The 27,894-nt window shown below is 34.2% G+C and overlaps 1 protein-coding gene across 3 annotated transcripts in view; it reads left to right on the top strand.

Annotated features, from left to right (window-relative positions):
• The window catches only part of STXBP5L (syntaxin binding protein 5L), a 398,449-nt gene that overhangs the window by 40,503 nt on the left and 330,052 nt on the right, over positions 1 to 27,894 (top strand). For all 3 annotated transcript variants that reach the window (XM_047876610.1, XM_047876607.1, XM_047876609.1), the window contains exon 3: positions 13,946 to 14,043. In XM_047876610.1, the coding sequence (XP_047732566.1) occupies positions 13,946 to 14,043 (98 nt within the window). The remainder of the gene's footprint in view (positions 1 to 13,945; positions 14,044 to 27,894) is intronic.

Genomic DNA, 27,894 nt, shown 5'->3' with positions numbered 1-27,894 from the left:
TTGTTTTTAATGTTTGTTTATTTATTTTGACAGAGAGAGAGAGAGAGAGAGAGAGAGAGAGAGAGAGAGAGAGAATGCCTGTGCATGTGAGTTGGGGAGGGGTAGAGAGAGGGAAAGAGAGAATCCCAAGCAGGCTCTGCACTGTCAACCCAGAGCCTGATGGGGAGCTCAATCCCACGAACCATAAGATCATGACCTGAGCTAAAATAGGAGTCTGATGCTTAACCAATTGAGCCACCCAGGCACTCTTCCCATTCTTAATCATAAATTTCTGAGTTCTTGTGTCCATTTTTACTGTATCCTGAACAACTATACTTTTGCCATCATCCATGGTCTCATTTTTTCTTGCCCTATATTTGCAAAATGAACTGTTTTTGCACATTCCAGGAAAATTAATAAATTAATGCTTTTGATCTTTATAAGTACCTTGAATTATAAAGCCATAAGAACTGTAAAGCCTTTTGTTGATCAGTTTTTTCTTAGCCTAACTTTCTAGAATGGCCCTGGGGAGAAGGAGGTAAAAAAGTATTTTACTGGTCTGTAATGTCATTTTTTTTTTCCATACTCTGTGACTCAGAGATGAGAGATAACTACTGCTTCTCCTTTTTTGATACAATCTTACTGTTTTCTAATTGAAGCATGAGGAGGCATAAGGATCACTTGATCTTACTCATACCACTTAGTAAAGTTAGGAGAAGCATTTGGTTACTGGTTATTGTCTTTGTGGCTGCTCTAACTCAGTGACTGATCTTGATTCTACCCTAATTTGAAGCTTTATTATTTCTTATAATCCTTTGAAAGCCACTTCTATCTGGCTCTGGTTTTAAATTCATATCATGCAGTAGAGGCTAAAGCCTGGGATTGTGATGCCTCCCACTTTGGTTTTCTTTTTCAACATTACTTTGGCTATTTGGGGTCTTTTGTGGTTCCATACAAATTTTAGGATTGTTTGTTCTAGCTTTGAGAAGAATGCCAGTGTAATTTTGATTGGGATTGCACTGAATGTGTAGATTGATTTGGGTAGTATTGACATTTTAACAATATTTATTCATCCACTCCATGAGCATGGAATGTTTTTCCATTTCTTTGTGTCTTCTTCAATTTCCTTCATAAGCTTTCTATAGTTTTCAGCATACAGATCTTTTACATCTTTGGTTAGGTTTATTCCTAGAGCCTAAATGTCCATCAGCTGATGAATGGATAAAGAAGATGTGGTTTGCATAGACAATGGAATACCACTTGGCAATGAGAAAGAATTAAATCATGCTATTTGCAGTAACGTGGATGGAACTTGAGGGTATTATGCGAATACCCTCAGTCAGAGAGAGACATATCATATGTTTTCACTCATGTGGAACTTGAGAAACTTAACAGAAGACAATGGGGGAAAGGAAGGGGAAAAATAGTTACAATCAGAGATGGGAGGAAGCAAAAAATAAGAGACTCTTAAATACAGAGAACAAACTGAGGATTGATAGGGGGGTGGGGGAGAGGGGAAAATGGGTGATGGGCATTGAGGAAGGCACTTGCTGGGATGAGCACTGGGTATTGTGTGTAAGCAATGAATCTCAGGAATCTACCCCCAAAACCAAGAGCACACAGTATACACTGTATGTTAGCCAATTTGACAATAAATTATATTTTATAAATTTTTAAAAATTCATATCGTGAAAATCGGGAGGTTATATTCTTTCATCTTGAGAGAAGATTAGAGTACTGAAAGGTTACATAGCTCTCACTTCCAAAGCTATCAAACTGTGTATTCACTAGTTTGGTGACCTTAGACAAGTTGATTAAATTTACTAAGGCTTAACTGCATCTGTAATGACTCCACCTATCTCATGGGGGTATAGAAATAAATGAATATTAAATGAAATAATCCACGTAAAGTATTTTTCATTGTACCTTGTACATAGTGAAAAAATGGTGGTGACAGCAGCCTTGGGGACAATGATTATATGTCTATAGTCTTCATTTTTTGTTTCAATGTAGCAAGAGGAAAACTGTCATTTTCCAGTTCTTCACAACTGACAGTAAATAGACTGTGAAAGACATTGCAAAATGCTGTTCTGCAAGTAGATTGTAAATTTAGATCTTATTTTATTTGTAATGGAGGTTCAAAATGTCCACCCTCCCTATTACTGGAGATTTAAGAAGTTGGCATCTGAAGAAGAGAGGTGGCCCTCAAATACTTAAAGGCTATTTATACTTATAGAAATAACAATAGTACCAGATATCTCAGTGGACTGTTTGACATGCAAGTATGTAGCTCACAAGGGAATCAAACTAAATAAACACTGAATCATCTTTAATAGTCTAACACCATAACTAGTTAGATAATTAGTCCTTTTGAATCAGGGAACATAACGCTATTATTTGTTTCTTTTAAGGAATATATTCTTAGTGAGAAATGCAGAACTACCTGTCATGTGTTTTTAGGTCTTCCATGGTTTCTAATGCAAGTATTTATATTAGGAGTATAATGGAATTGAAAAGGACCTTGACATAATTTAGTTCATTCTCTTTATTTTGTAGATGAAGAAATTGAGAGCTTAAGTAATATGTCCAGGTTAGATGGTGACAGAGCTGAGACCTGAACTAGCTCTCCTGATTCCTAGCACAGTATTCATTATTCTGTGTCATGCTGCTATAATTTTGCTTCACAAGATTTTTCTTTTCATTTAAAAGTGATTTTTATTTTGGAATGCCTGCTGGCTCAATCAGTGCTGCATGTGACCCTTGATCTCGGGGTTGTAAGTTTGAGCCCCATGTTGGGTGTAGAGAGATTAATTAAAATCTTAAAATGTGATTTTTATTTTGCTCCATGGCCAAATTATTTTTCTGTGACTACTAATTTTAATATTTGTTTTATATCAGTGAGAAAAGATCTTTATATTCACAGAAATTTGTTATATGTATAGACATATAAAATAGATACAATAAAGAATGTACATATTTCTTTCAAGCATGATACAGAATTAATGTGCAATGTATTGAGATGATAAATAAATTAGGAATAGAGGCTAGTGTAGCCAGAAAGAAAATAAATGTTTCCGATAGGTAGACAGGTTTAAGTAGAAGTACTGAGATAGTAAGAAAGATGGAATGGAAGTGATGACAAGGAAAGATACTTTGAGTGAACAAAGAAAATGGCAAATTGGAGTTCTGAAAGAGGTCTAGAAGTGTATGATGATGAGGCTGTGTTCATTTGAGGCTGATGATATTAATTGGTGGTGGTCAGATGAGTTGAAATTGAAGGAAGAATGATGTACTCAAGTTGTATGTTAGATTGAAGCAAGGATATTAAAGACATAAGGCTGTTAATAGGGTTCTGAGTAGAGAGAAAAATGTATTGGCCAGATGATAAAATCACCTAAGAAGATAAAATTGAGTCCTAGGGATGGAAAGAAAAAAAAAAAAACAACAGTTGAAGAACTCTGAAGAGAACAATCTGGCCACATTAAAGACTGTTCTATCCTTTAGTTCTGTGTCCTTACTGAATAATAAAGATGATAGAATTGGATACCCTTTGGGGTATACCCATGTTTGGTGCATGTTATTAGTGTGCTAGTATTCATATTACTTTTGTCAGTACATATTTGTGTATATATCTCTATACTTTTCACTAATGAGAATTGGAGCTGTTCATAGATTATATGGTGTATTTTTTGAGGGTCTATTTTAACATACCTACATGACAGTATGAGAGAAGGTGATAGTATGAGGATAATGAGATAATATTAGAGAAAGTAAATGCATTTAATTTGAACTTGATTTCCTCATATTTTGAAAGGACACTTTTCTGTGAAGTTTAAGAACCACAAACTTATAAGCTGTTTATAGTTAAGCTCAGTGTATAAAGCATATTTATATGCATTATCTCAACTATCAACATGCATTGATAAGATTAACAATCAGACTATAGAATCAAAGTTACTATATGTATTAAACTGTTGCAATAAAAGTCAGTAGTTTTTTGAATGCCTATAAGTCTCTTAAGCTTGAAACAACAATCTCTGAATTCAAGTGGTTTGTTATATAATATGATAGGAAGAAACACAATTAGGTGGTAAAGAATAACATACTTTTACATTAGACTTAGTGATCCCCTAGTATCTATAACATATTAACTAAATAATTGTATGCATTAAAGATATTATCCAAATGTGGGTACTTGTTCTGTTCTAATGCCTTAGCATTATATAACTCGGTTGCATATAGTTACAATAATCACTAAGGTGCTCAGAGGGAAAAGGGTGAGAATGATAGCTTTTGAACTTAAAAATAAATTTCAAATGTGCTTTCATTACTATTAAAGTTGAGAGAGTTCATTATTCTAGATAAGCATTCTATTTCAATATTTACAAAATATTTGGTAATATTCATCTTTATTTAAAAATATAAGACAATAGGTTTTGAGGGGAATACTCCTTATATGCATAAATCATATTCATTAACTTAAAAATACCTAAATAATCATAGCACTTAACTAGCTAAGTGAAGGGGACAAATTAAAGGCAGGGTTCCTGCTCATGAAGGAGCTCAGGACTTACTTGGGGAGGAAACCAAAGGGTAAAAATCTTTCTTCAGTAATTTTTAAGAAGTGTTAAACTGTGGTGTTGGCTTAGTATTTTAGAAAGCATTTCATGTAGGAGTAAGGCCTTGACCTGGGATTTGAGAGATAAGTAGATGAATATTTTATTTTTGAAAAATGATAATAATTAGGGCATTTGCTTATCACTTTGTATAGTTTTTCCACTATTAGGTTTTTGTAGATACTTTGAAAAGAGATGCTTTTAGTAGCTTGAATCATAGAACAATGGTGAAAAAGTTTTTGAGGTATATAAACAAATAATTGCTTCTTGAATACTAAATTCTCATGGGATTTTGTTGTCAAAGCTACAACACAAACTAATTACATCAGCTCTGTATATCTAATGGAATTCTAACAGTTGTGCTCTAACTTCTGTGGTATTGAATAAACCTTGATATATATGAATATAATCCTGCTACTGATAAGATTAAATTCAGTCTAGTGAAAAATATTTTGAATAACCATTTTATATATTAGGAAAGATATTAACCAATGCTGTTGAATAAAACATTTGTTTTTAGACTTTTAACATATTTGACAAACTCAAATTAACAACTAAAGATATAAATGGTGATTTCCCCCTAATTTTACTGATAATTGGTCATTGCTAATAGAAGTTACTGATTATTGTTTATTTACCTTGTGTCTAGAAAACTTAACACATTTTATTTCGTACCATATTTTATTTCTAAAATATTTTAGTAACTCTTTTTTTCTTAAATTTCCTGTATTTATGTGCATCATTTCAGTTTCCTTTCTTACTGAATTAGCTTACGTCAATAAAACAAAGCTGAATAATAATGGACAAAATGGACATTTGTGTCTTCTCCCTGATTTTAATAGGAATGACTGTAGCTTTTTGCTGTTTAGTATCGTGTTTGTTGTTATTTTCATTACTCTTAATATTTATCATCTTTAAGTAATTTTCTTCTAATCCTGTTTTACATAAGATGTTTACTTGGATTGACTTTTGAATTTTCTCAAATGCCTTCCCAGAATTTATTGATATAATCATGAGGTTTTATCTTTTAATTTGTTGAGTTAATGAATGTCAATACATATCATGATATTGAGCTGGTTTTTTTGTGGATTTAAATGATATTAAGCAGTCAAATTCTAAATCTAACAGAGACATACTTTAAAATTTTATTTTCTCTTCCATGCATATGAGAGAAAAGAAAACATACCAATGATCCTCTTCTGGCTTTGTAAAAAACACTCACATGTATTTATATTTTTCTGAAAATGCTATGCCAACTTAAATATCATATCAGGGCAACACATTATTAAGTAAAACAACCAGTCAGAATTACATATACTCCTTAGAAACTCAAGACTATATTCACAAGAGATAGCAGCAATCTATAGAGTACAGACTCCTTTTTAGAACTAACATTTGCAAAGACATTTATATGCTGAAGAATATTATTTGCTTTTCTATATCTGTATGTTGCCAAGGCTTATTTTGTGAGCAGTTAGAAGTGCCTGTAGTTTCAAGACTAAGCCCTGAAAAGTTGAAAATCTAAGTTAAGGAAAGGCAAAGGATGAAATTTATTAGTAACAAATGGAATATGAGGTATATATATTACATATAATATATATATTCAGCACCTATACTTACATTTCTAGAATAAACTTTATTTAGTCATGGCTTTTCATTGTCAGAATATTTTACTGGTTTTAACCTACTAGTATTTTATTTAGTATTTTGCACCTATATTCATAAGTATTTACTTTAAAATGTTTAAAACAATCTGCAATTATATATATTGTGCAATATGATGAGTTTCCTGTGAATCACTATCACAATAAAAATAGAGAACATTTTCATTACTTGTGGTTCTTCATAGCATCCTTTTTCCTCTTTCTGCCTCTGGATCCTGGCAACAGCTGATTTGATTTTTTTGTTACTTGGAATTTTCAAATTTTATATAAATAGTCCCTCCTTTTCTTTCTCTTTCCCTCTCTGTTACTCACGCTCCCTCTTTCCCTCCCTCCTTCACTCACTCTCCTTCCTCAGGTATATATACCTGATATGTTTAGGTATATACCTGATGTGTTCAACATATTGAAAGATTATTTGAGCAATTGGGGAAAGTGTTTGGGGATGAATTAGTGACCAGAATGTAAAAACTAAATAAATGAAACTTAAAAAAGAAGGTAACCTTAGAGAACAAAAACATCTGTGAGGCAAAATAAGAGATTAATATCAATAAGGTGTTAACACTGATGGTTTTGATTTATTGGAAGTTTGGGTATATGGCAAGGATACTTGTATGTGTAATGAGGGGATGGGTGAAAAAGAGAAAATTGTTTTTCCTGAAAAGTCAGTAAGTAGCAATATAAAAATGTTCTTTTGAGACACATTAGGAAAAATACCAAAATAAATAGCAGAAATAGTGACAAGTGGTTCCCTCTGGGAAGTAGGAAATAAGAGAGGTAAGGAGACAAATTATTTATAATTTTCAGAAATCCTTTAGATTTGTCTGATTTGTTAAACTGGGTGCATGATTGAGTGTTATAAAAATAAAACTAAAATAATAAAAGAAAAAAGGATATAAAATTTCAGAATATTAATAAGTAAGCATTCCATTTCTATTATGTCAACTTCCAAATATCTTATAAAATGGAGGTGTATTAATGCCTTATTCTTCTTTAATTTTAATATCAACTGCCTTTAGATCTTTGAACGCGATAGTTTTCTCATTCTTTCAAGAAATTTAAAAGTCTTACTGAGAACTGGTACCAATACCTCAGTTGCCAATGGCATTCCCAGGAACAGGTACTTTACCATTTAGAGCAATTTTACCTTTTTATCACATTATAATGGGATTTCATAGGAACATGTTAAATTTGTTACCATTATGCTACTCGATGGTGTCATATGCCTATCATAGTCCTCTTACTTAGTCTTTTCCTTCATCCAAGTTGGCAGGAAATTATTAAGCAATACTTTCAGTGGTCCACGGTGACATCAAATTTACTTGATAAAGTTTCAACCAAATATTGAAATTGAGGGAATTTTACCACTGGTGAGAGTTGCTCCACTGTTACAATAGTAGTTTGGCTTTTGCTTACCAAAATATATTGTGTCCATGTGAAAGTCCTTTTTTGTAGGAGAGTAACAAGATTTCTTAAATTATTTAAACTTATTGAACAAATTCTGAGACTGCAGTTAATTTCCAATTTCTGGATTCAAAATCAGGAATGATTTACCTTACTATACCTCTTCTCCAGAGTGTAACATTTATAGACCAAACCAGTCAAATGTACTTAATCAAAATAAACATGTATTATATAATCATAAATCTTTATAAGCAAATTTTTTATCCAAAAGAATTTTTATATAACAAATTTGCACAATTGTAGTATTCTATCTTTTGTAAGCTATGTTATTTTTTCTAGCAAGTTTCTTATACTATCTGAAAGTAGAGTGTTCCTATGAAATCTTTCATAAACCTAAATGACATAAAGCAAAGAAGCAACTACTATTAATTTATGTGGAAAAGTTTTTGAGCATTCCCAGACCCAAAATACAACCTCTCCTAGACTTTTCTAATACCTTAGGACACATCTTGGTAACAGATTCACAAAATAAATTGAGATAAAGCACATATGCTCACAGACACAGTTTAAAGCTATGGCAGCTTGATGCTGAGATGCTGAGTGTAGTTTCCAGAGAAGGTGCTTGGTGGTGCCACTCTTGATGCTTGAGGCATGTGCTGCCTCTGTAATGGCCAGCTACAAAACAATCACCAACTCTATTTTCACTTGTTGCCTTTTTTTGTAAAAGCAAAATCCTTTTTACATTTCTTTTGCTTGGTAAAAACAGGTACTAATGTAGGTCTTTTATAAAAGTAAAGTGGCACACATCAACTTTCAAAAGTATGGGACACCTGTATCTGGGAATTTCTAACAGTCACATTTGTGTCATTAGATGAAATCTGGTACATGATTCTAGGAGTTCTGTGCTCAGATTATGGAAATGATAGCTTTGGCCTATCAGTAGTATATGGAAATGATACATATAGGGATGAATCACCAATATGGTAGTGAGCTGGAGTCCTTTTAGTGCAGAATCAAAAGCCATTTAATTTCTTTCATTTTTCACACTAATGACCAATACTAGGCAACATTCCTCATAAATTAACTTGGTGGTCTAATAAATATTTACTTGCTTTTAGGAATGGTTGTGGTTTTTAGGATGCCAGTTAGGATGTAGGCCATAACAATTGTGGCTTACACGATACAAAATTTGTCTTTCATAAAATCTGTCCAAGTTTAAGCAACCCAGGACTGATTCAATGGCTTTATGTTATCTAGAGCCTAACAAGCCTCTTTGCTTTTATGAGAGACCTTTCTATCTTGTTACTCTGCTATCCTTAACCTATGGCTTCTACCTCATGTTCTAAGATGGTTGATCCAAAACCTGCCATTGAGTACATTTTCCAATCAGGAGGAAGGTGAGAAAAAAAATAGTAGTATTTGCCTTACTTTTAAGGCTTCATATCACTTCTGCTGTCATTCCTTTGTTCAGATTCTAATCTAGCCTGCTGTGGGGGCTCGGAATATAGTGTGAATTGGATTGCTATGTGCTGGGCTCAAAATTTTATTACTATAGAAAAAGGGGAAAAGAAGATATTAAGGAGCAACAGGCAGTCTCTGTCACAGGAGGTTTTAAGGCTGTTTTGAAATATTATAGTAGTATTAAGCTTAGTCCATCAGGCCAAATGTGAATTCTACTTTGTTTCATACTGCTCTCAGTTCCACAATGGTCCTTCTGTGTTCTCATTTATATACTGAGGAAATTGAAATTCAAACTAAACTAAAGCTAAAGCTAAGATGTTATGCTTATATTCTGCCAATGGGAGGCACTTAGACTGGATTAAAAGATACAAAGAAAGTAAAAGTCATTTGCTTCTGGTAATAACTCTTGCACTGTCAGCAGTGAATACAGGTTTCTTTCATCTCAAAGGTGGTAGCAGCTTTCTTAACTTAGGGTAATATGACCAATCTTTCCACGTATTCATAACCAGTTCTCTCTATTATATCTTTCTTTGCTTCAAGTATCTTTTGCTTCAAGAGCTATTGATATAGTTGGCTACCTCACCTCATCCCTTGTAGTAATTTCAAGGGTGAGTGCTATGAAATGAATTGTGTCCCCCTAAAATTCATATTTTGAAACTCTAGCCCCCAGTGTGATGGTATTTGGAGAGGGGGCCTTTGGGAGTTAATTAGGGTTAGATGACACCATAAGGGTGAAGCCTTCATGATGGGATTAGTGGTTTTTTTTAAGAATAGAGACTTCCTCCCCGCATCATATGAAGATTCAGTGAGAAGGTGGCCATCTGCAAGCTAGGAAGGAACTGAATACCTGGTAACTTGATCTTGACTTCCAGCTCCCAGAACTGTGAGAAATAAATATCTTGCTTAAGCCACCAGTTTATGTTATTTTGTTATAGCAGCCTGAACAGACTAATATAGAGAGTGAAAAAAAGAAAACAAAATAACATTAAGAAAAATTCATTTGTTGTGATGAGCACGGGGTGTTATATGTAAGTGATGAATCACTAAATTCTACTTCTGAAACTGATACTACACTATATGTTAACTAACTTGAATTTAAATAAAATCTTGCAAGAAAAAACAAAGAAAAATTATGTATTTAAAAACCTCATTTTCTTATTGATCAGCTTTACTGCCATCTTATTTCACCAACTGAGCATAAATTATAGTATTTCAACAATCCTACCTGGCACTAAAATTGAGAATTTTTTACCTTGACATGTTTGTTCTAGACTCTGTTCTACATTTTTCTCTTGCTTCATTTATTTTTACTGAATTTATGTCATTCTATTGATAGCCTTCATTCTTTTGAAATCAACCACATACTCCACAGATTTTTCTATTCTGTACATTCCATTAAATGGAATCATATAATATATGACTGGCTTCTTTCATTTAGCATAACGTTTTCAAGGTACATCCTGTGTTGCATGTATGTGTACTTCATTCTTTTTTTATTAATGAGTAATATTCCATTGTATGGACATACTGCATTTCATTTATCCATTCATCAGTTGATGGATATTTGAGTTGTTTGTACTTTTTGGCTATTCTGAATAATGCTGCTGTGAACATTTGTATTGAAGTTTTGGTGCATTTATTTTTCATTGCTCTTAGTTATATACCCAGGAGCAGAATCATTGGGTCATAGGTAACTCTATATTTCACACTTTGAGGACCTGCCAAGCTATTTTCCAAAGATTTTATACATGGTTTTATATTCCCACCAGCAAAGTATTAGACCTCCAATTTCTCCAACATCTTTATCAGCATGTGATGGCATCTATCTTTTTTATTATAGTCATCCTAGTGGCTATACAATTGTATCCCGTTGTGGATGTGATTTACTAATGCTGTTGAACATGTCATCATGTGCTTATTGCTCATTTGTATATATTCTTTGGATAAGTGACTATTAAGATCCTTTGCCCATTTTTATTATTGAGTTGTGAGAGTCATTTATATACTCTGGATATAAATTCCTTATCAGATATATGACTTGTATGACTTGCAAATATTTTCTCCCATTCTGTGGGGTGTCTTTTTACTTTCTTGATAGTATCCTTTACAGCATAACAGTTTTTAGTTCTCACAAAGTTCAGTTTATCTTTTTAATTTTGTTGCTTGTGCTTTTAATGTCAGATTTAATTGCCTAATCCCAGTTCACTAAGATTTAAGCATACGTTTTCTTCTAAGATCTTTATAGTTTTGGCTCTTGCATTTAGGTCTGTAATCTATTTTGAGTTAATATTGGAATAAAGTAAGTAAAGGGTTCAACTTAATTCTTTTACATGTGGGTATCAGTTGTTGCAGCACCATTTGTTGAAGGACTATTCTTTCATTCATTGTTGAATTGTCTTGGAACCCTGATTAAAAATAAATTGACTAAAAATGTGAGGAGTTGTTTATGGAATCTCAGTTCTGTTCCACTGATCTGTCTGTCCTTATGCTAGTATCTCATTGCTCAATTACTGTAGATTTGTGTAAGTTTTGAAAACAAAAAATGTGAATCCTCCAACTTTCTTCTTCAAGATCTTTTTGGTATTCTGGATCATTGAATATCCATAGGAATCTTAGGATCAATTTGTTGAACTTTGCAAAAAATGTCAGATGGGATTTTGATAGGGATGGCATTGACTCTGGAGATGAATTTGGGGAGTATTGTCACTTTATCAATATTAAGTCTTTTAATCCATGATATGGGATGGCTTTCCTTTTATTTGTCTTTAATTTTTTTCAACAATGTTTTGTAGTTACAGCATGTAAGTTTTGCACTTCTCTTCATTTTATTCCTGAGTATTTTATTCATTTGGATGCTATTATAAATGAAATTGTTTTCTTAATTTCATTTTTGGATAGTACATTACTAGTATATAGAAATATTATATTTGTACAACTAATTTTGAAAACTTACTGAACTCCTTTATTCTAATAATTTTTCATGGGCAGCTTTAACAAAATTGGCTCTGAACCCAGGGCCAAGGCTAGCAGGGTTGGAGTGGGCAAATCCCCAGGAGAACTCATGGGCATGGCATACTGCTAGCAGGTTAGTTAGCAAGGGTCTATGCAGCCTTTCCTCTGGCAGATGACCCTGTGTTTATGCTGGGGTGGGGGCGGGGGATGATGGGGGGAGGAAAATGATGCCTGCCAGCTCCCTCATTTTCAGAGAAGTAATCTAACACACTCTGAGATCAGCATGAACAGATCTGTTTTCTGTTTGCCCCTTGTGTTGTGTTAATTGCCATTTTTATGTTGCTTCTTTGCCTCTTCTAAGGGCAGCAACCCAGCTATCACTTGCCCTCCTGGCTAGCCCAGTGCTGAGTCAGCTGACTTTTAAAGCTCCAGGCTCCAGGGGAATTCATCCCCTGTGATTTTCAAAGCCAAACATTATGAGGATTAGTACCCGCCCCCTACTGTGGAGCTCCCTGGTGCTAGGGCCCATTTCTCTTCCCTGAGTGCACAGCTCCTGCCCTCCTGCAGGCAGCCTCCTTCTGCCTTTGTCCTTGCTAACCATTCAGAGATGCAGCTTCTTTTCTATTTTTAGTTGTAGAATTTGTTCTGACTTTATTCAGATCATAAGGGTTTATTTACTTGGATGTGGATGATATCTAGGTGTAAACATGAGATGGTGTGAGCTCAAGGTCTTCCTACTCTACTATCTTCCCAAGCTCCTTCTAGAATCCCCTTTCCCTGACCTATGTGGGTCCTCTATTTCTTTGAAAAGTTATATTTCATGTTGAAATTAATTCCTGTATATTATTGGATATCCTTATGTTAGTTTTATCATCTTTATGATATTATAAACTCTATATATTTTTTTCCATTGTGTGACTATGAAAGCTTTCAAACATACAGAGGAATTGAAAAAGTTATATTGTGAACATTCATGTATACACACACCTAACATACATTCTCACCACCTAGATTTGACAGTTACCATTTTGCTATATTTGCTTTATCATATATGTCTATCCATCTGTCTAACCATATTACTTCTTTGGATGCCTTTCGAATTAAATTGCAGGTGTCAGTACACTTTACCTCTTAAAACCTCAGTGTGCATATCATTAACTAGAGTTAAATATTTGTTAATAATACTTTTTTCTTTTTTTGACATTCAATTTACATACAGAGAAATCATAAACTTTATTGTACAATTTGATGAGTTTTGACCAATGTATACACTTGTGTAATCCAAACTTCTATCAAAATATAGAATATTACCTTGACTCAATAAAGTTCCCTCATACCCTCATCCAGTGAGTTCTTCTCAAGTCAATCACTGCTCTGATTTTTTTAACCATAGATTAGTTTTGCTTGTTCAAATTTTAATATAAATATAATCATACTATATGCACTGTTTTGTGTATTGCTGCTTTTATTTAGCATAATGTTTTTGAGAATCATCCATGTTGTTGCATCTGTTACTAGTTTTTATCTTTTACTGTTGAGTAGTAGTTTATTGTAGGAGTATACCACATTTTTGTTTTTTGATTCTCTTGTTGGACACTAGCACTTTTTCCAGGTTGTTATGTATAAAGCTATTAGGGGCATACTTACACAAATTATGTGGCCATATGCTCTTATTTTCTTGGATACATAAATAGGAGTGAAATATAGGTCATAGGACAGATAGTGCTTGTGTCATTTTACACTCCTACCAACATATGGTAATTTTTTTAATTAAAATACTTATTTTAGTCATTATGGTAGTTGGATAGTGGTATCTTGTGATTTTAATTTTTATTTTCCTGGTGATTATTTTTACTATCTGCTCTCTTTCAGACAGTTCGGCATGGTTTTCCTTATCAGCCCACAGCATTAGCCTTTGATCCAGTTCAGAAAATCTTGGCTATTGGGACAAGAACAGGTGCTATACGAATGTATCCTTAACTTTTGGTTCAGTATTTGTTGTATTAATACCAATTACTTTTCCTTAAATATTCAGGTAAGTGAAATATGACCAAATAAAGTTGATTTATTTTGAAATGAATAATGATTGTGAAAACCCACAATGTCCAGTTTATTGGCATATTTTTAATGTCTGTGAGAGAACTATTAATGTCCTATCTTGAATTCTTGATATTGGTAATATTTGTTTTCCCCCCTCTCTCTTTTTGATCAGTTGTATTGATTTTCACAAGAAACAATTTTTGGCTGCAGAGCTTTCTTATATTGTTTTCCTAACGTGAGTTTTATTGATTCCTGCTTATATCTTTTTATTTTTTTCTTCTGCTTTGAGTTAATTTGATCTTTTTTTTTTCTATTTTTTTAAGGTGGAAACTGAAGTTATTGATTTGAGAACTTCTTTTCTAATACATGTCTGTAATGCTATAAATTTCCTCTCAAATTATGCTTTAGTGTCATTCCATTTTAATTGAATTTTTTATTTTGATACTTAGGTTGTTGCTTCCATGAGATACAGATTTAATTGTAGTTGCAGGAAATAATACATAAAAACCCCATGTACTCTTCATTCAATTTCCCCCAAAAGTAATGTCCTACAAAATTATGGTGTAATATCACAACCAAGATACTGACATTGATATTCTCAAAGTACAGAGTGTTTCAGTTACCACCAAGATTCCTCACATTCCCCCCTTATAACCACATCCTCTCCTTCCAATTCTCCCACCCCATCCCTGATTTCTATCACTAATTTGTTTTTCACTTTAGTAATTTGGCCATGTTAGGAATGTTATATAAATGAAATCATACAGTATGTAACCTTTTGGGATTTGCTTTTTTCTTCTCTGAAGATTCATCCAAGTTGTTGTAAGTATCAGTATTTTTTTTTAATTGTTGGGCAATATTCCATGGTATGGAAGTACCACAGTGTGTTTAGCCATTCACTTATTGAAGGACATCTGGGTTTCCAGTTGGTGGCTATTATGATTAAAGCAGTTATAAACATTTATATACGTGTTTTTCTGTGAACATGTTTTCATTTCTCTGCCCAAAAGTGCAGTTAGAGGGACTCTATGGTAGTTCAAAATTTAGTTTTTTAGGAATATCCCAAACTGTTTCCCAGAGGGGTTGTAACATTTTACATTCTGTATCTTCACATTCTTTTTTTTTAAGCCATTCTGATAATTTTGTAGTGATATCTCATTGTGGTATTCTTATGTATTCTAGATACTACTCTTTTGTCAAATTATTTCTTCTAGTCTATAGCTTGACATTTGACCCTCTTTACAGGATTTTTCAGAGTCCAGTTTATCATTTTTTCTTTATTGATTGTGCTTTTGGTATCACTCCTTAGAACTCTTTGCCTAACCCTGGATCTTAATTTTTAAATTTTTTTTTCTAAAAATTATATAGTTATACATTTTGTATTTAAGTACAGTTCTATTTTGAGTTAAATTTTTATTTGTATTGTCTTTGGTTCTGATATTGGGGTATTATTAGCTTCATAAAGTGAACTGAGAAGTGTTTCTTCTTCTGTTTTCTGGGAGAGATTGAGTAAAATTGGGGTTAATTCTTTAAATGTTTGGTATTATTCTCTAGTGAAAATACCTAGGCTTGGAGATTATTTTGAGAGATTTTGTATTACAAATTCAATGTATTTAGTAGTTATAGGACTCTTTTGGTTTTCTATTTATCTTAGTTGAATGTTGGTTATGTGTAGTCAGTCTTACTAGTAGTTTTTAAATTGTATTGATTTCTTTTTTGAGGAACTAGCTGTTTGATTTCCTCCATTTTCTTTGTTTTCAATTTTTTCTGGCTTATTATTTTTATTATTTAATAAATCATCATTATTATTTCTTCCTTCACTTTTCTTTGAGCTTACTTTGCTCCTTTTTTCTAGTTTCTTGAAGTCAGAACTTAGATTATTGATTTGATATTCTTCCTCTTTTCTAAGGTATGCATTTAGTGTAATTCTCAGCACTGCTTTAACTGAATCTTGCAAATTTTGATATGTGTGTTTTCATTTTAATTGAATTATATGTAGTTTTAAAAATTGTCTCTGAGGGGTGCCTGGGTGGCTCAGTCGGTTAAAGTGTCCAACTCTTGATTTCAGCTCAGGTCATGATCTCATGGTTTTGTGGATTTGAGCCCTGCTTTGGGCTCTGTGCACTGACCATGTGGAGCCTCCTTGGGATTCTACCTCTCTCTCCAACCTTCCCTAGCTTGTGCTTTCTTTGTCTCTCTTAAAATAAATAAACTTAAAAAAAATTGCCTTTGACATATCTTGAGACCATGAATTACTTAGAAGTGTTTTAATTAATTGGGAAGTGTTTGGAAATTTTGTCTTTCTGTTATTGATTTGATTCCACTGTGGTAAACACACACACACACACACACACACACACACACACACACACACACACACACATACACATATAGTATAATTTCAGTTCTTTTAAGTTTGCTAAGGTTTGTTTTATGGTCTTGGATATGGTCTTTCTTGGGGCATGCTCTATGGACTCTGGAAAAACATGTGCATTCTTGTTGAGTGAAATGTTCTATATTTGTCAACTAGATATTGTTGGTTGAAAAAAAAAGATATTGTTGGTTGATTGTGTTGTTGAGTTCTATATCCTTGCTTATTTTCTGTTTGATGATTCTATCAAATCCCAAGAGAAGAGTGTATTAAGATCTCCAACTATAATTTTGGATAAATTTATCTCCTTTTCCAGTTCTATTAGGTTTTGCTTTCTGTATTTTTGAGGCTCTTTGGTTTGGTATGCACACATTTAGAATTCTGGTCTTCTACCTGGATTGATTCTTTTATCATTATGTAATGTCTTTATTGGTCTCCAATAATTTTCTTTGCTCTGAAATTTACTTTGTCTCATATTAATATGGTCACTCCTGCTTTTTAAAAAAATCTAATATTTGCATATTCTATTTCCATCCTTTTGTTTTGAACTTAAATATGTCATTGTACTTGAAGTAGTTTATTTGTAGATAGCATATTGTTAGGTCATTTTCTTTTTTCCTTTAATTGAGCTATAATTGACATTAGTTTTAGGTGTGCAAAATATTGATTCAATATTTATATATCTTGTCAAATGATCTCTACAATAAGTCTAGTTGATATGAATCACCACACACAGTTGCAAAAATGTTTTTCTTGTGATAACTTTAAAAATTTCTCTTAGTAACTTTCAAATACACAATTTATTAACTATAGTCACAATGATGTACACTATATTCCCTAGGTCTTACTTATTTTATAAGTGGAAATTTGACCTTTGACAACCTTCACTGATTCCACCCAACTCCTACAACCCAACCCCTACCTCCAATAACTGCCAGTCTTTTCTCCGTATCTGAGAGTTTGGTGTTTTTTTTTTTGTTGTTGTTTTCTTTTGTTTTGTTTGTATTTAAGGGATATCATACAGTACTTGTCTGAAATATTACTCAGTGTACTGCCTTTCATGTCAATTCATGTTACTGCAAACGGCAAGATTTCTTTCTTTTTTATGGCTGAATGATATTCCAGAGTGTGTATGTTTGTGTATGTATTTTCTTTTAATCTATTCATCCATAGCAGACACTTAGGTTGCTTCCACATCTTCTTTATTATAAATATTCCTGCAATGAACATGGAGTGCATACATCTTTCAAGTTAGTGTTTTGTTTCCTTTGGATAAATACCCAGGAGTGGAATTTCTGGACCATATGGAAATTCTATTTTTAATTCTTGGAAGAACTCCATACTGTTTTCCATAGTGGCTGTGCTAATATACAGGCCCACCAACAGTGTACAAGGGCCCCCTTTTCTCCACATCCTCACTAACACTTGTTATTTCTTGTCTTTTTGGTAATAGCTATTCTGATAGGTGTAAGATGATATCTCATTGTGGTTCTGATTTACATTTATTTGATAATTAGTGATGTACCAGTTAGCCATCTATAGATCTTCTTTTGAAAATATCTATTCAGATCCCCTGATTCCATTTTTTAATCTAATGTGTTTTTGTTTGTTTATTTTACTATTGAGTTGTATGAGTTCTTTATATATTTTGGATATTGATATGTGATTTGTAGATATTTACTCCCATTTGGTAGATAGCTTTTTATTTTGTTGATGGTTTCCTTTGTTGAACAGAAGCTTTTTAGTTTGATGTAGTCCTACTTGCTTAGTTTTGCTTTGGTATCATATCCAAAAAATCATTGCCAAGAATGATGTCCAGGAGCTTACTGCCTTTGATTTCTTCTAAGACTTTTATAGTTTCAGGTCTTATATTCAACTCTAACCATTTTGAGTTAATTTTTGTGTATACTCTAAGATAGTGGTCCAGTTTTATTCTTTTGCCTATGGCTATCCAGTTTTCCCAGCACCATTTATTGAAGAGACTGTATTTTCCCCCATTGAGTAGTCTTGGTTCTCTTATCAAATATTAGTTGACCATGTATGCATGGGTTTATTTATGCACTCCTGGTTCTGTTTCACTGGTCTGTATGTCTGTTTTTATGCTAATACCATAATGTTTTGATTATTGTAGCTTCATAATAAGTTTGAAATCAGGAAGTGAGATGCCTCTAGCTTTTTTTTTTTTTTAACCAAGATTACTTTGGCTATTTCACATATTTCGTGGTTTCATACAAATTTTAGGATTGTTTGTTCTATTTCTGTGAAAGATGCCATTGGAATTTTTATAGAGATTACATTGAATCTGTATATTGCTTTGGGTAGTATGGATTTTTTTTTAAAAAATGTTAATTCTTCTAATCCATGAGCATGGAATATCTTTACATTAATTTGTGCCTTCTTCAGTTTCTTTATCAATATCTTACAGTTTTCAGTGTCCAGGTCTTTCACGTCGTTGGTTAAATTTATTCCTAGGTATTTTATTCTTTTTGATGGAATTGTAAATGGATTGTTTTCTTAATTTCTCTTTCTGATAATTCATTATTTGTATATAGAAATGCAACTGATTTTCATATACTGATTTTGTAGGATCATTTTGTTTTTAATCTACCATGTCAGTCTGCTTCACTTAATTGATATGTTAAGGTAATATACTATCAGGTAATTATATGTAGGGGCTTAATTCTGCCAATTTATTTACTTGTTTTCTGCTTGTTTCCTCTCTTTTTTGTTCCTTTTTGTCTTTTCTTATTTTCCTGGGAGTTATTTTGAACTTTTCAAATAACTCAATCTTGAATTATTTATATTGTTTTGAGTATATTGCTTTGTAGAATTTTCTTAGTAGTTGCTCTTGGTATTACAACAAACATACATAAATTATCACGGTCTACTGGTATCAACATTTTTTCACTTCGAGGGAAACTGCAGCCTTACTTTCATTTAGGCCCCTATGCCCTCTCTACTTTTATAGTATAGTTATTTTATATATTTTCTGTAAATGTCTTGAGCAGAATCATATCAGATGGTGCTATAATTTTTGCTTCAACCATCAAATGTGACTTAAGAAACTCATAAGAAGTAGGGGCGCCTGGGTGGCTCAGTCAGTTAAGTGTCCAACTTCAGCACAGGTCATGATCTCATGAGTTCAGGCCCTGCCTCAGGCTCTGTGCTGACAGCTCAGCCTGCTTTGGATTCTGTGTCATCTTCTCTCTCTCTGCCCCTCCCCTGCTCATGCTCCGTCTCCATCTGTCTCAAAAATAAATAAACATTAAAAATTAAAAAAAAGAAACTCATAAGAAGTCAAATAATATACTATATTTACCCAAAATTTTACCCATTCTTATGTCCTTTCTGAAGTTCCAAGACTTCTTTTACCAGGGTTTTAAAGGTGAAAATAGGGGATTTTGATTTGAGAACTTTCATTTCCTTCTGGTTAGAGGACTTTCTTTAGACTTTTTTAAAGGGTAGATTTGGAAACAAATTGTCTTAGTTTTTCTTCATCTGAGAATATATTTATTTTTCATTCCTCAAGGATACTTTTGCTGTATATACACAGTTGATAGTTATTTTATTACTTGAAAAATGTTGTACCACTTTCTTCTGGCCTCTGTAGTTTCAGATGAGAAATCTGTCATTCAAATTCATGTTCATTCATAATGCTTTGTGTCTGGCTGCTTTCCAGAGCTTTTCCCCTTAGTTTTCAGAAGTTTAATTATGATGTTTCTTGACATGGATATTTCTGGGCTTATCTTATTTGGTGTTTGCTCCACTTTCCAAATATGTAGGTTTAAGTATTTCACTAAATTTGGGAAGTTTCCAGCCATTATTTCTTATAAAAGTTTTTCAATCCCACTGTCTTTCTTCTCTCTTTCTGGGACTCCAGTTATATGAATGGTAGATCTTTGTTCTTGTCCCCTAAGACTGTTTATTGTGCTCCCCTAATCTAGTCTCTTCCTTCTTTTGTTCAGATTGGGTAAATTTTATTGATCTCTCCCCAAGTACACTGATTTTTATACTCTGTCATCTCCACTCTACTATTGAACCTATCCAATTTTATCTTGGTTATTATATTCTTCAGTTCTATGATTTTATTTCCTTTTAGGAATTTCTATTTGCTGATCTTTATTTTCATTTGTTTCAAGAAGATTCATAATTCCTTATTGAAGTATTTCTGTGATGGCTATTGAAAATCATTTTCAGATAATTATGGCATCTGATTCATTTTGATTTTGGCATGTATTGATTATTGTTTCTCATTCAAATGTCATTATCTTGGTTCTTAGTATGATGGGTGATTTTCAATTGTTTCCTGAATATTTTGGGTATTATATTAGGAAATCTGGATGCTACTAATAACTTTTTTTAAACCACTAAGTCCTCCCATTGAAGTGTAGCTTGAGGGCCAGGTGGGTGTGTATATTCAAATTTTGTGGTGAGCCATGTCAACACCTCCTCCCCGCCAGCAAAAGTGGGTACTGACTCATACCACCTCATTTTCTGATGTGTGGGGTTGGAAGTTCATCTCCCTGTGGGGGCCCAGTGACATCAGGAGAGATAGGAAGCATGGTATCAATCACTCCTTGAACTGCCTTGTTCTAACTCACTAACGTGAGTAGAGGTTCAGCTCCTAGTAGGATCCTTTGACACAGTATGTGTGCTGACTAGACCTGATTTGCCCACCTTGTTCAGTGTTATGGCCTATTGCTTATTGTCAGGTGGATGTGGATATTCAACTTCCTAATGATTTCCCTGCTGACGTGGAAAACTAGTAGTGTATGTGTGAAGCCTTACGAGTGTGTGAAGTTCCACCTTGAAGTCCCACCACCAATGAGTTCCATCTCATTCAATCTTGTTGTCTCTGGACTTCATTGATGCTACCTTGGTAGTAGAATTAGAACGCCTCTTTTATGCTAGGAAGGGGATGTAGGACCAAGTGCTCATTCAAACTCACTAATACCATCCCATCAGGTTGGAGTGTTCCCACTTGCCTCCGTTAGTCTGGAGATGGCAGGTCAGCATCCTGCTTAATGCACTAATACCACCTGACAATGAAACAGAGTGCTACCTGCTCCTGCCAGGCAGGGGATAGATGATTAACTCCCTGCTTGTGTCCCTAACCACTCTCTGCTGAACAAATTGGAGTGTGCTCTCTGAAGGGTGGGGTTAGGATAAGTGGAAGATCAGTTCCCTAGTCAACCCTTTTGAACTATGTGGAGTCCGGGAGAGGAGAGTTTTTCCTTGTTGTTTGCTACTGTAAGGTGGGTGATGCCAAAATTTGTTTTTAGGATATCCTGTCTTCTCAGTCCTTTGGCTGGGAAAATTGCCTTTTCATGGAGTTTTTGGTTTTGTTTCTGTTTTCCTTTTTCTACCAGTTGATGGTTCTGGGTTGGAGACTTCTGTGGTGCATTGTCCAGGATATATGAGACACAATAAGGAAACCCAAGGAAATCACTGCTGTGTCACTCTCCTGAGTTGCTTTGCCATTCCTCCTCCTTTCTATCTTTTAGAATTTTCCTCTGCTTGTTTGGAATGTTATATTCAGGGTTTTTTTTTGTTTGTTTTTTTTGTTTTTGTTTTTTTTTTTTTTTTTTTAGGTTGTAAGAGGCAGAAACTGGGAGGAATGGAGCTACTTCATATGGGAGATTTGGAATTCTTCACTCTCAAATTTTAATATGTTGTGTTTTCATTTCATTCTGTTTCTTTATTTTTAAAACAATTCTACTAAACTTTTATTTTTATTTATTTTTTATGAAAGTAATTTTATTTAAGTTTTAGTTCACATACAGTGAAATATTGGTTTCAGGAGTAGAATTCAGTGATTCATCACTTACATACAACACCCAGTGCTCATCATAAAAAGTGCATTTTTTTTTTATGAAATTTATTGACAAATTGGTTTCCATACAACACCCAGTGCTCATCCCAAAAGGTGCCCTACTCAATACCCATCACCCACCCTCTCCTCCCTCCCACCCCCCATCAACCCTCAGTTTGTTCTCAGTTTTTAACAGTCTCTTATGCTTTGGCTCTCTCCTATTCTAACCTCTTTTTTTTTTTTCCTTCCCCTCCCCCATGGGTTCCTGTTAAGTTTCTCAGGATCCACATAAGAGTGAGACCATATGGTACCTGTCTTTCTCTGTATGGCTTATTTCACTTAGCATCACACTCTCCAGTTCCATCCACGTTGCTACAAAAGGCCCTATTTCATTTTTTCTCATTGCCACGTAATATTCCATTGTGTATATAAACCACAATTTCTCTATCCATTCATCAGTTGATGGACATTTAGGCTCTTTCCATAATTTGGCTATTGTTGAGAGTGCTGCTATGAATATTGGGGTACAAGTGGCCCTATGCATCAGTACTCCTGTATCCCTTGGATAAATTCCTAGCAGTGCTATTGCTGGGTCATAGGGTAGGTCTATTTTTAATTTTCTGAGGAACCTCCACACTGCTTTCCAGAGCGGCTGCACCAATTTGCATTCCCACCAACAGTGCAAGAGTGTTCCCGTTTCTCCACATCCTCTCCAGCATCTATAGTCTCCTGATTTGTTCATTTTGGCCACTCTGACTGGCGTGAGGTGATACCTGAGTGTGGTTTTGATTTGTATTTCCCTGATAAGGAGCGACGCTGAACATCTTTTCATGTGCCTGTTGGCCATCTGGATGTCTTCTTTAGAGAAGTGTCTATTCATGTTTTCTGCCCATTTCTTCACTGGGTTATTTGTTTTTCGGGTGTGGAGTTTGGTGAGCTCTTTATAGATTTTGGATACTAGCCCTTTGTCCGATATGTCATTTGCGAATATCTTTTCCCATTCCCTTGGTTGCCAAAAAGTGCATTTTTAATACCCATTACCCATCTAGCTCCTTCAACCCCCAGTTTGTTCTCTATCATTAAGAGTCTCTTGTGTTTGTTTCCCTCCCTCCTCTTTTATTTTCCCTCTTCCCATATGTTTATTTTGTTTCTTAAATTCCACACATGAGTGAAATCTTATGGTATTTGTCTTTCTCTGATTGACTTATTTCATTTAGCATAATACAGTCTAGCTCCATCCATGTGGTTGCAAATGGCAAGGTTTCATTCTTTTGATGGCTGAGTAATATTCCATTGTACATTTATAGTACATCTTTTTTTAAAAAATACTTTGTTTCTTTTAATACTTTGTTTAGAGAACAAGAAGGGGAAAAGTGGAGAGAGAAAGAGGGGAACAGAGCGTCTGAAGTGAGCTCTGTGCTGATAGCAGAGAACCTGGTGTGGGGCTCGAACTCATGAAGTGTGAGATCATCACCTGAGCCGAGTCAGATACTTAACTGACTGAGCCATGCAGGTGCCTCTTTACCATATATTTTTTAGCCATTCATCAGTCGATGGACATTTGGGCTCTCTTCGTAGTTTGACTATTGTTGATAAGGCTGCTATAAACATCGGGGTGCATGTACCCCTTTGAATCAGTATTTTTGTATCCTTTGGGTGAATACCTAGTATTGCAGTTGCTGGATTAGAGGGTAGTTCTATTTTGTTTTTGTTTTTGTTTTTTTTTTGAGGGAACTCCATATGCTCTCCAGAGTGGCTGCTTCAGTTTATATTCCCACCAACAGTGCAAGAGGGTTACTTTTTCTCCACATCCTCACCAATACCTGCTGTTTCTTATGTTGTTCATTATAGCCATTCTGATAGGTGTGAGGTGGTATCTCACTGTGGTTTTGATTTGTGTATCCCTGATGATGAGTGATGAACATCTTTTCATGTGTCTGTTAGCCATCTGGATGTTTTCTTTGAAAAAGTGTCTATTCATGTCTTCTGCCCATTTCTTAACTGGGTTATTTGTTTTTTGGGTGTTGAGTTTGCTAAGTTCTTTATAGATTTTGGATATTAATGCTTTATCACATATGTCATTTGCAAATACCTTTCCCCATTCTGTAGGCTGCCTTTTAGTTTTATTGATTGTTTTCCTTCGCTGTGCAGAAGCTTTTTATCTTGATGAAGTCCCTTTGTCAAAGATTAGTTGACCATATTGTTGTCAGTCCATTTCTGGGTTTTCCATTCTGCTCCATTGATCTATGTGTCTGTTTTTGTGCCAGTACCATACTGTCTTGAGGTTGACAGATTTATAACTTGAAATCCAGAATCATGATTCCTCCAGTTTTATTTTGCATTTTCAGGATTGCTTTGGCTTTTAGGATCTTTTTGTGGTTCCATTCACATTTTAGGATTGTTTTTTCTAGCTCTGTGAAAACAAAAGAGGAAGGACCTCAATAAATAAAATCATGAATGAAAGAGGACATATCACAACCAACACCACAGATATACAAATGATGCTGCAAAACATAGGGATGCACATATCCTTTCAAATTAATGTTTTCCTGTTCTTTGGGTAAATAACCAGTTGTGTGAAAACTGGTTCATAAGGTAATTCTGTTTTTAATTTTTTGAGGAATTCCATACTGTCTTCCACAGTGGCTGCACCAGTTTGCATTCCCACCAAAAGTAAAAAAGAGTTCCTTTTTCTCCACATACTCACCAACACTTGTTTCTTGAGTTTTTGATTTTAGCCATTCTGACAGGTATGAGATGATATCTCATTGTAGTTTTGATTTGCATTTCCCTGATGGTGAATGATACTGAGCATTTTTTCATTTGCCTGTTAGTCATCTGTATGTTTTCTTTTTTTTTTATCTTTCAATGTTCATTCTAATATAGTTAACATATGGTGTTATATTAGTTTCACATGTACAGTATAGTGATTCAACAGTTCTCAGGGCTCATCATGATAAGGGTACTCTTTATCACCTATTTCAGCCATCCCTCTACTCAATTTCCCTCTGGTAACTATCAGTTTATCAGTTTGTTGTCTATAGTTAAGAGTCTGTTTATTGGCTTCTCTCTTTTTCTTTGCTTTTTTTATTGTTTCTTAAATTCCACATCTGAGTGAAATCATATGATATTTGTCTTTCCTCTGACTTATTTCACTTAACATTATGCTATTTACCTCCATCCATGTTGTTGCAAATGGTGAGATTTCATTGCTTTTTATGGCTGAATAACATTCCATTGCATATATATACCACATCTTCTTATCCCTTCATCCATTGATGCACACTTTGGCTGCTTTCATAATTTGGCTATTGTAAATAATGCTGTTATAAACATAGGGGTGCATGTATCACTGAATTAGTGTTTTAGTATTTTTGGGGAGAGGGATAAATATCCACTATTTGGGGGGGGATAAATATCCACACTATTACTGGATCTTAGTGTAGTATTTTTTTTAACTTTTTTAAATCATTCTTTAAAAAAAATAAAACTTTATTTAAATTCAAGTTAGTTAAGGTACAGTTTAGTACTGGTTTCAGGAGTAGAGCCCAGTGATACATTATTTACATATAACACCCAGTGCTCATCCCTACAAGTGTCCTCCTTAATGCCCATCACCCACTTAGTCCATCCTCCTGCCCACCTCCCTCCAGCAACCCTCAGTTTGTTTTCTATATTTAAGTCTCTTACGGCTTGCCTTCCCCTCTGTTTTTATCTTATTTTTCCTTCACTTCCCTTTGTTCATCTTTTGTGTTTCTTAAATTCCACATATGAGTGTAGTCATATATTTGTCTTTCTCTGACTTATTTTGCTTAGCATAATATACTCTAGTTCCATCCACGTTGTTGCAAGTGGCAAGATTTCATTCATTTTGATTGCCAAGTAGTATTCTATTGTATGTATGTATGTATGTATATATATATATATATATACACATTTATGTATGTATATACATACATGTATGTATGTATATATATGTGTGTGTGTATATAAATATATATATGTGTATATATATATATATATATGTATGTATGTATATACCACCTCTTCTTTATGCATTCATCAGTCGATGGACTTTTGGGCTTGTTCCACAATTTGGCTAGTGTCAGTAGTGCTGCTATAAACATTGGGATGTGTGTGCCCCTTTGAATTAGCATTTTTGTATCTATTGGATAAAAACCTAGTAGTGCAATTGCTGGGTCATAAGGTAATTCATTTTAAATTTTTTCAGGAACTTTCGTACTGTTTGCCAGAATGGCTGTATCTGTTTATATTCCCAGCAACAATGCAAAAGTGTTCACCTTTCTCCTCATCCTTGTCAACATCTGTTGTTTCTTGAGTTGTTAATTTTAGCCATTCTGACAGGTGTGAGATGGTATCTCATTATGGTTTTGATTTGTATTTCTCTGATGATGAGTGATATTGAGCATCTTTTCATGTGTCTTTCAATGTGTCTATTCATATCTTCTGCCCATTTCTTCAATGGATTATTTGTGTTCTGAGTACTGAGTTTGATAAGTTCTTTAAAGATTTTGGATACTAACCCTTTATCTGATATGTCATTTGCAAATATCTTCTCCTATTCTGTAGGCTGCCTTTTAGTCTTATTGATTGTTTCCTTTGCTGTGCAGATGTTTTTAAAATTTTTTTTAATGTTTATTTTTTGAGAGAGACAGAGTGTGAGCAGGGGAGGGGCAGAGAGAGAGAGACACAGAATCTGAAGCAGACTCCAGGCTCCGAGCTGTCAGCACAGAGCCTGCTGTGGGGCTGGAACTCACAAGCTGTGAGATCATGACCTGAGCCGAAGTCAGATGCTTAACTGATTGTGCCACCTAGGCGCTCCTGCTGTGCAGATTTTTATCTTGATGAAGTCCCAAGAGTTCATTTTTGCTTTTGTTTCCCTTGCCTCCGGCAATGTTTCTAAGTAAGAAAAGGTCAAAGAAGTTGCTGCTTGTGTTTTCTTCTAGGATTTTGATGGTTTCCTGTTTCACATTTAGGTGTTTCATCCATTTGGAATTTATTTTTATGTATGGTGTAAGAAAGTGGTCCAGTTTCATTCTTTTGCATGTTGCTGTCTAGTTTTCCCAGCACCATTTGATGAAGAGGCTGTCTTTTTTTCATTGGATACTCTTTCCTGTTTTGTTGAAGATTAACTGGTCATACATTTGTGGGTCTATCTCTGGGTACTCGATTCTTTTCCCTTGATCTATGTATCTGTTTCTGTGCCAGTACTACACAGTCTTGATAGTTATAGCTTTGTAATACAACTTGAAGTCTGGAATTATGATATGTCCAGCTTTGGTTTTCTTCTTCAGACATTACTTTGAGGGGCACCTGGGTGGTTTAGTTGGTTAAGCATCTGACTTCAGCTCAGGTCATGATCTCACAGTTTGTGAGTTTGAGCCCCGCATTGGGCTTTCTGCTGTCAGAGAGCCTGCTTCAGATCCTCTGTCTCCTTCTCTCTGTTCCCCTCCATCACCCCCTCTCTCTCTCTCAAAAATAAATAAACATAAAAAATTATTTTAAAAACCCCATTACTTTGACTATTCAGGGTCTTTTCTGGTTCCATACAAATTTTAGGATCATTTGTTCTAGTTG

The sequence above is a fragment of the Prionailurus viverrinus genome, chromosome C2, assembly GCF_022837055.1.
Source record: "Prionailurus viverrinus isolate Anna chromosome C2, UM_Priviv_1.0, whole genome shotgun sequence".
Taxonomy (NCBI): domain Eukaryota; kingdom Metazoa; phylum Chordata; class Mammalia; order Carnivora; family Felidae; genus Prionailurus; species Prionailurus viverrinus.
Note: the sequence above shows the minus strand (reverse complement) of the source record. Positions and strands in the feature narration are given on the sequence as shown.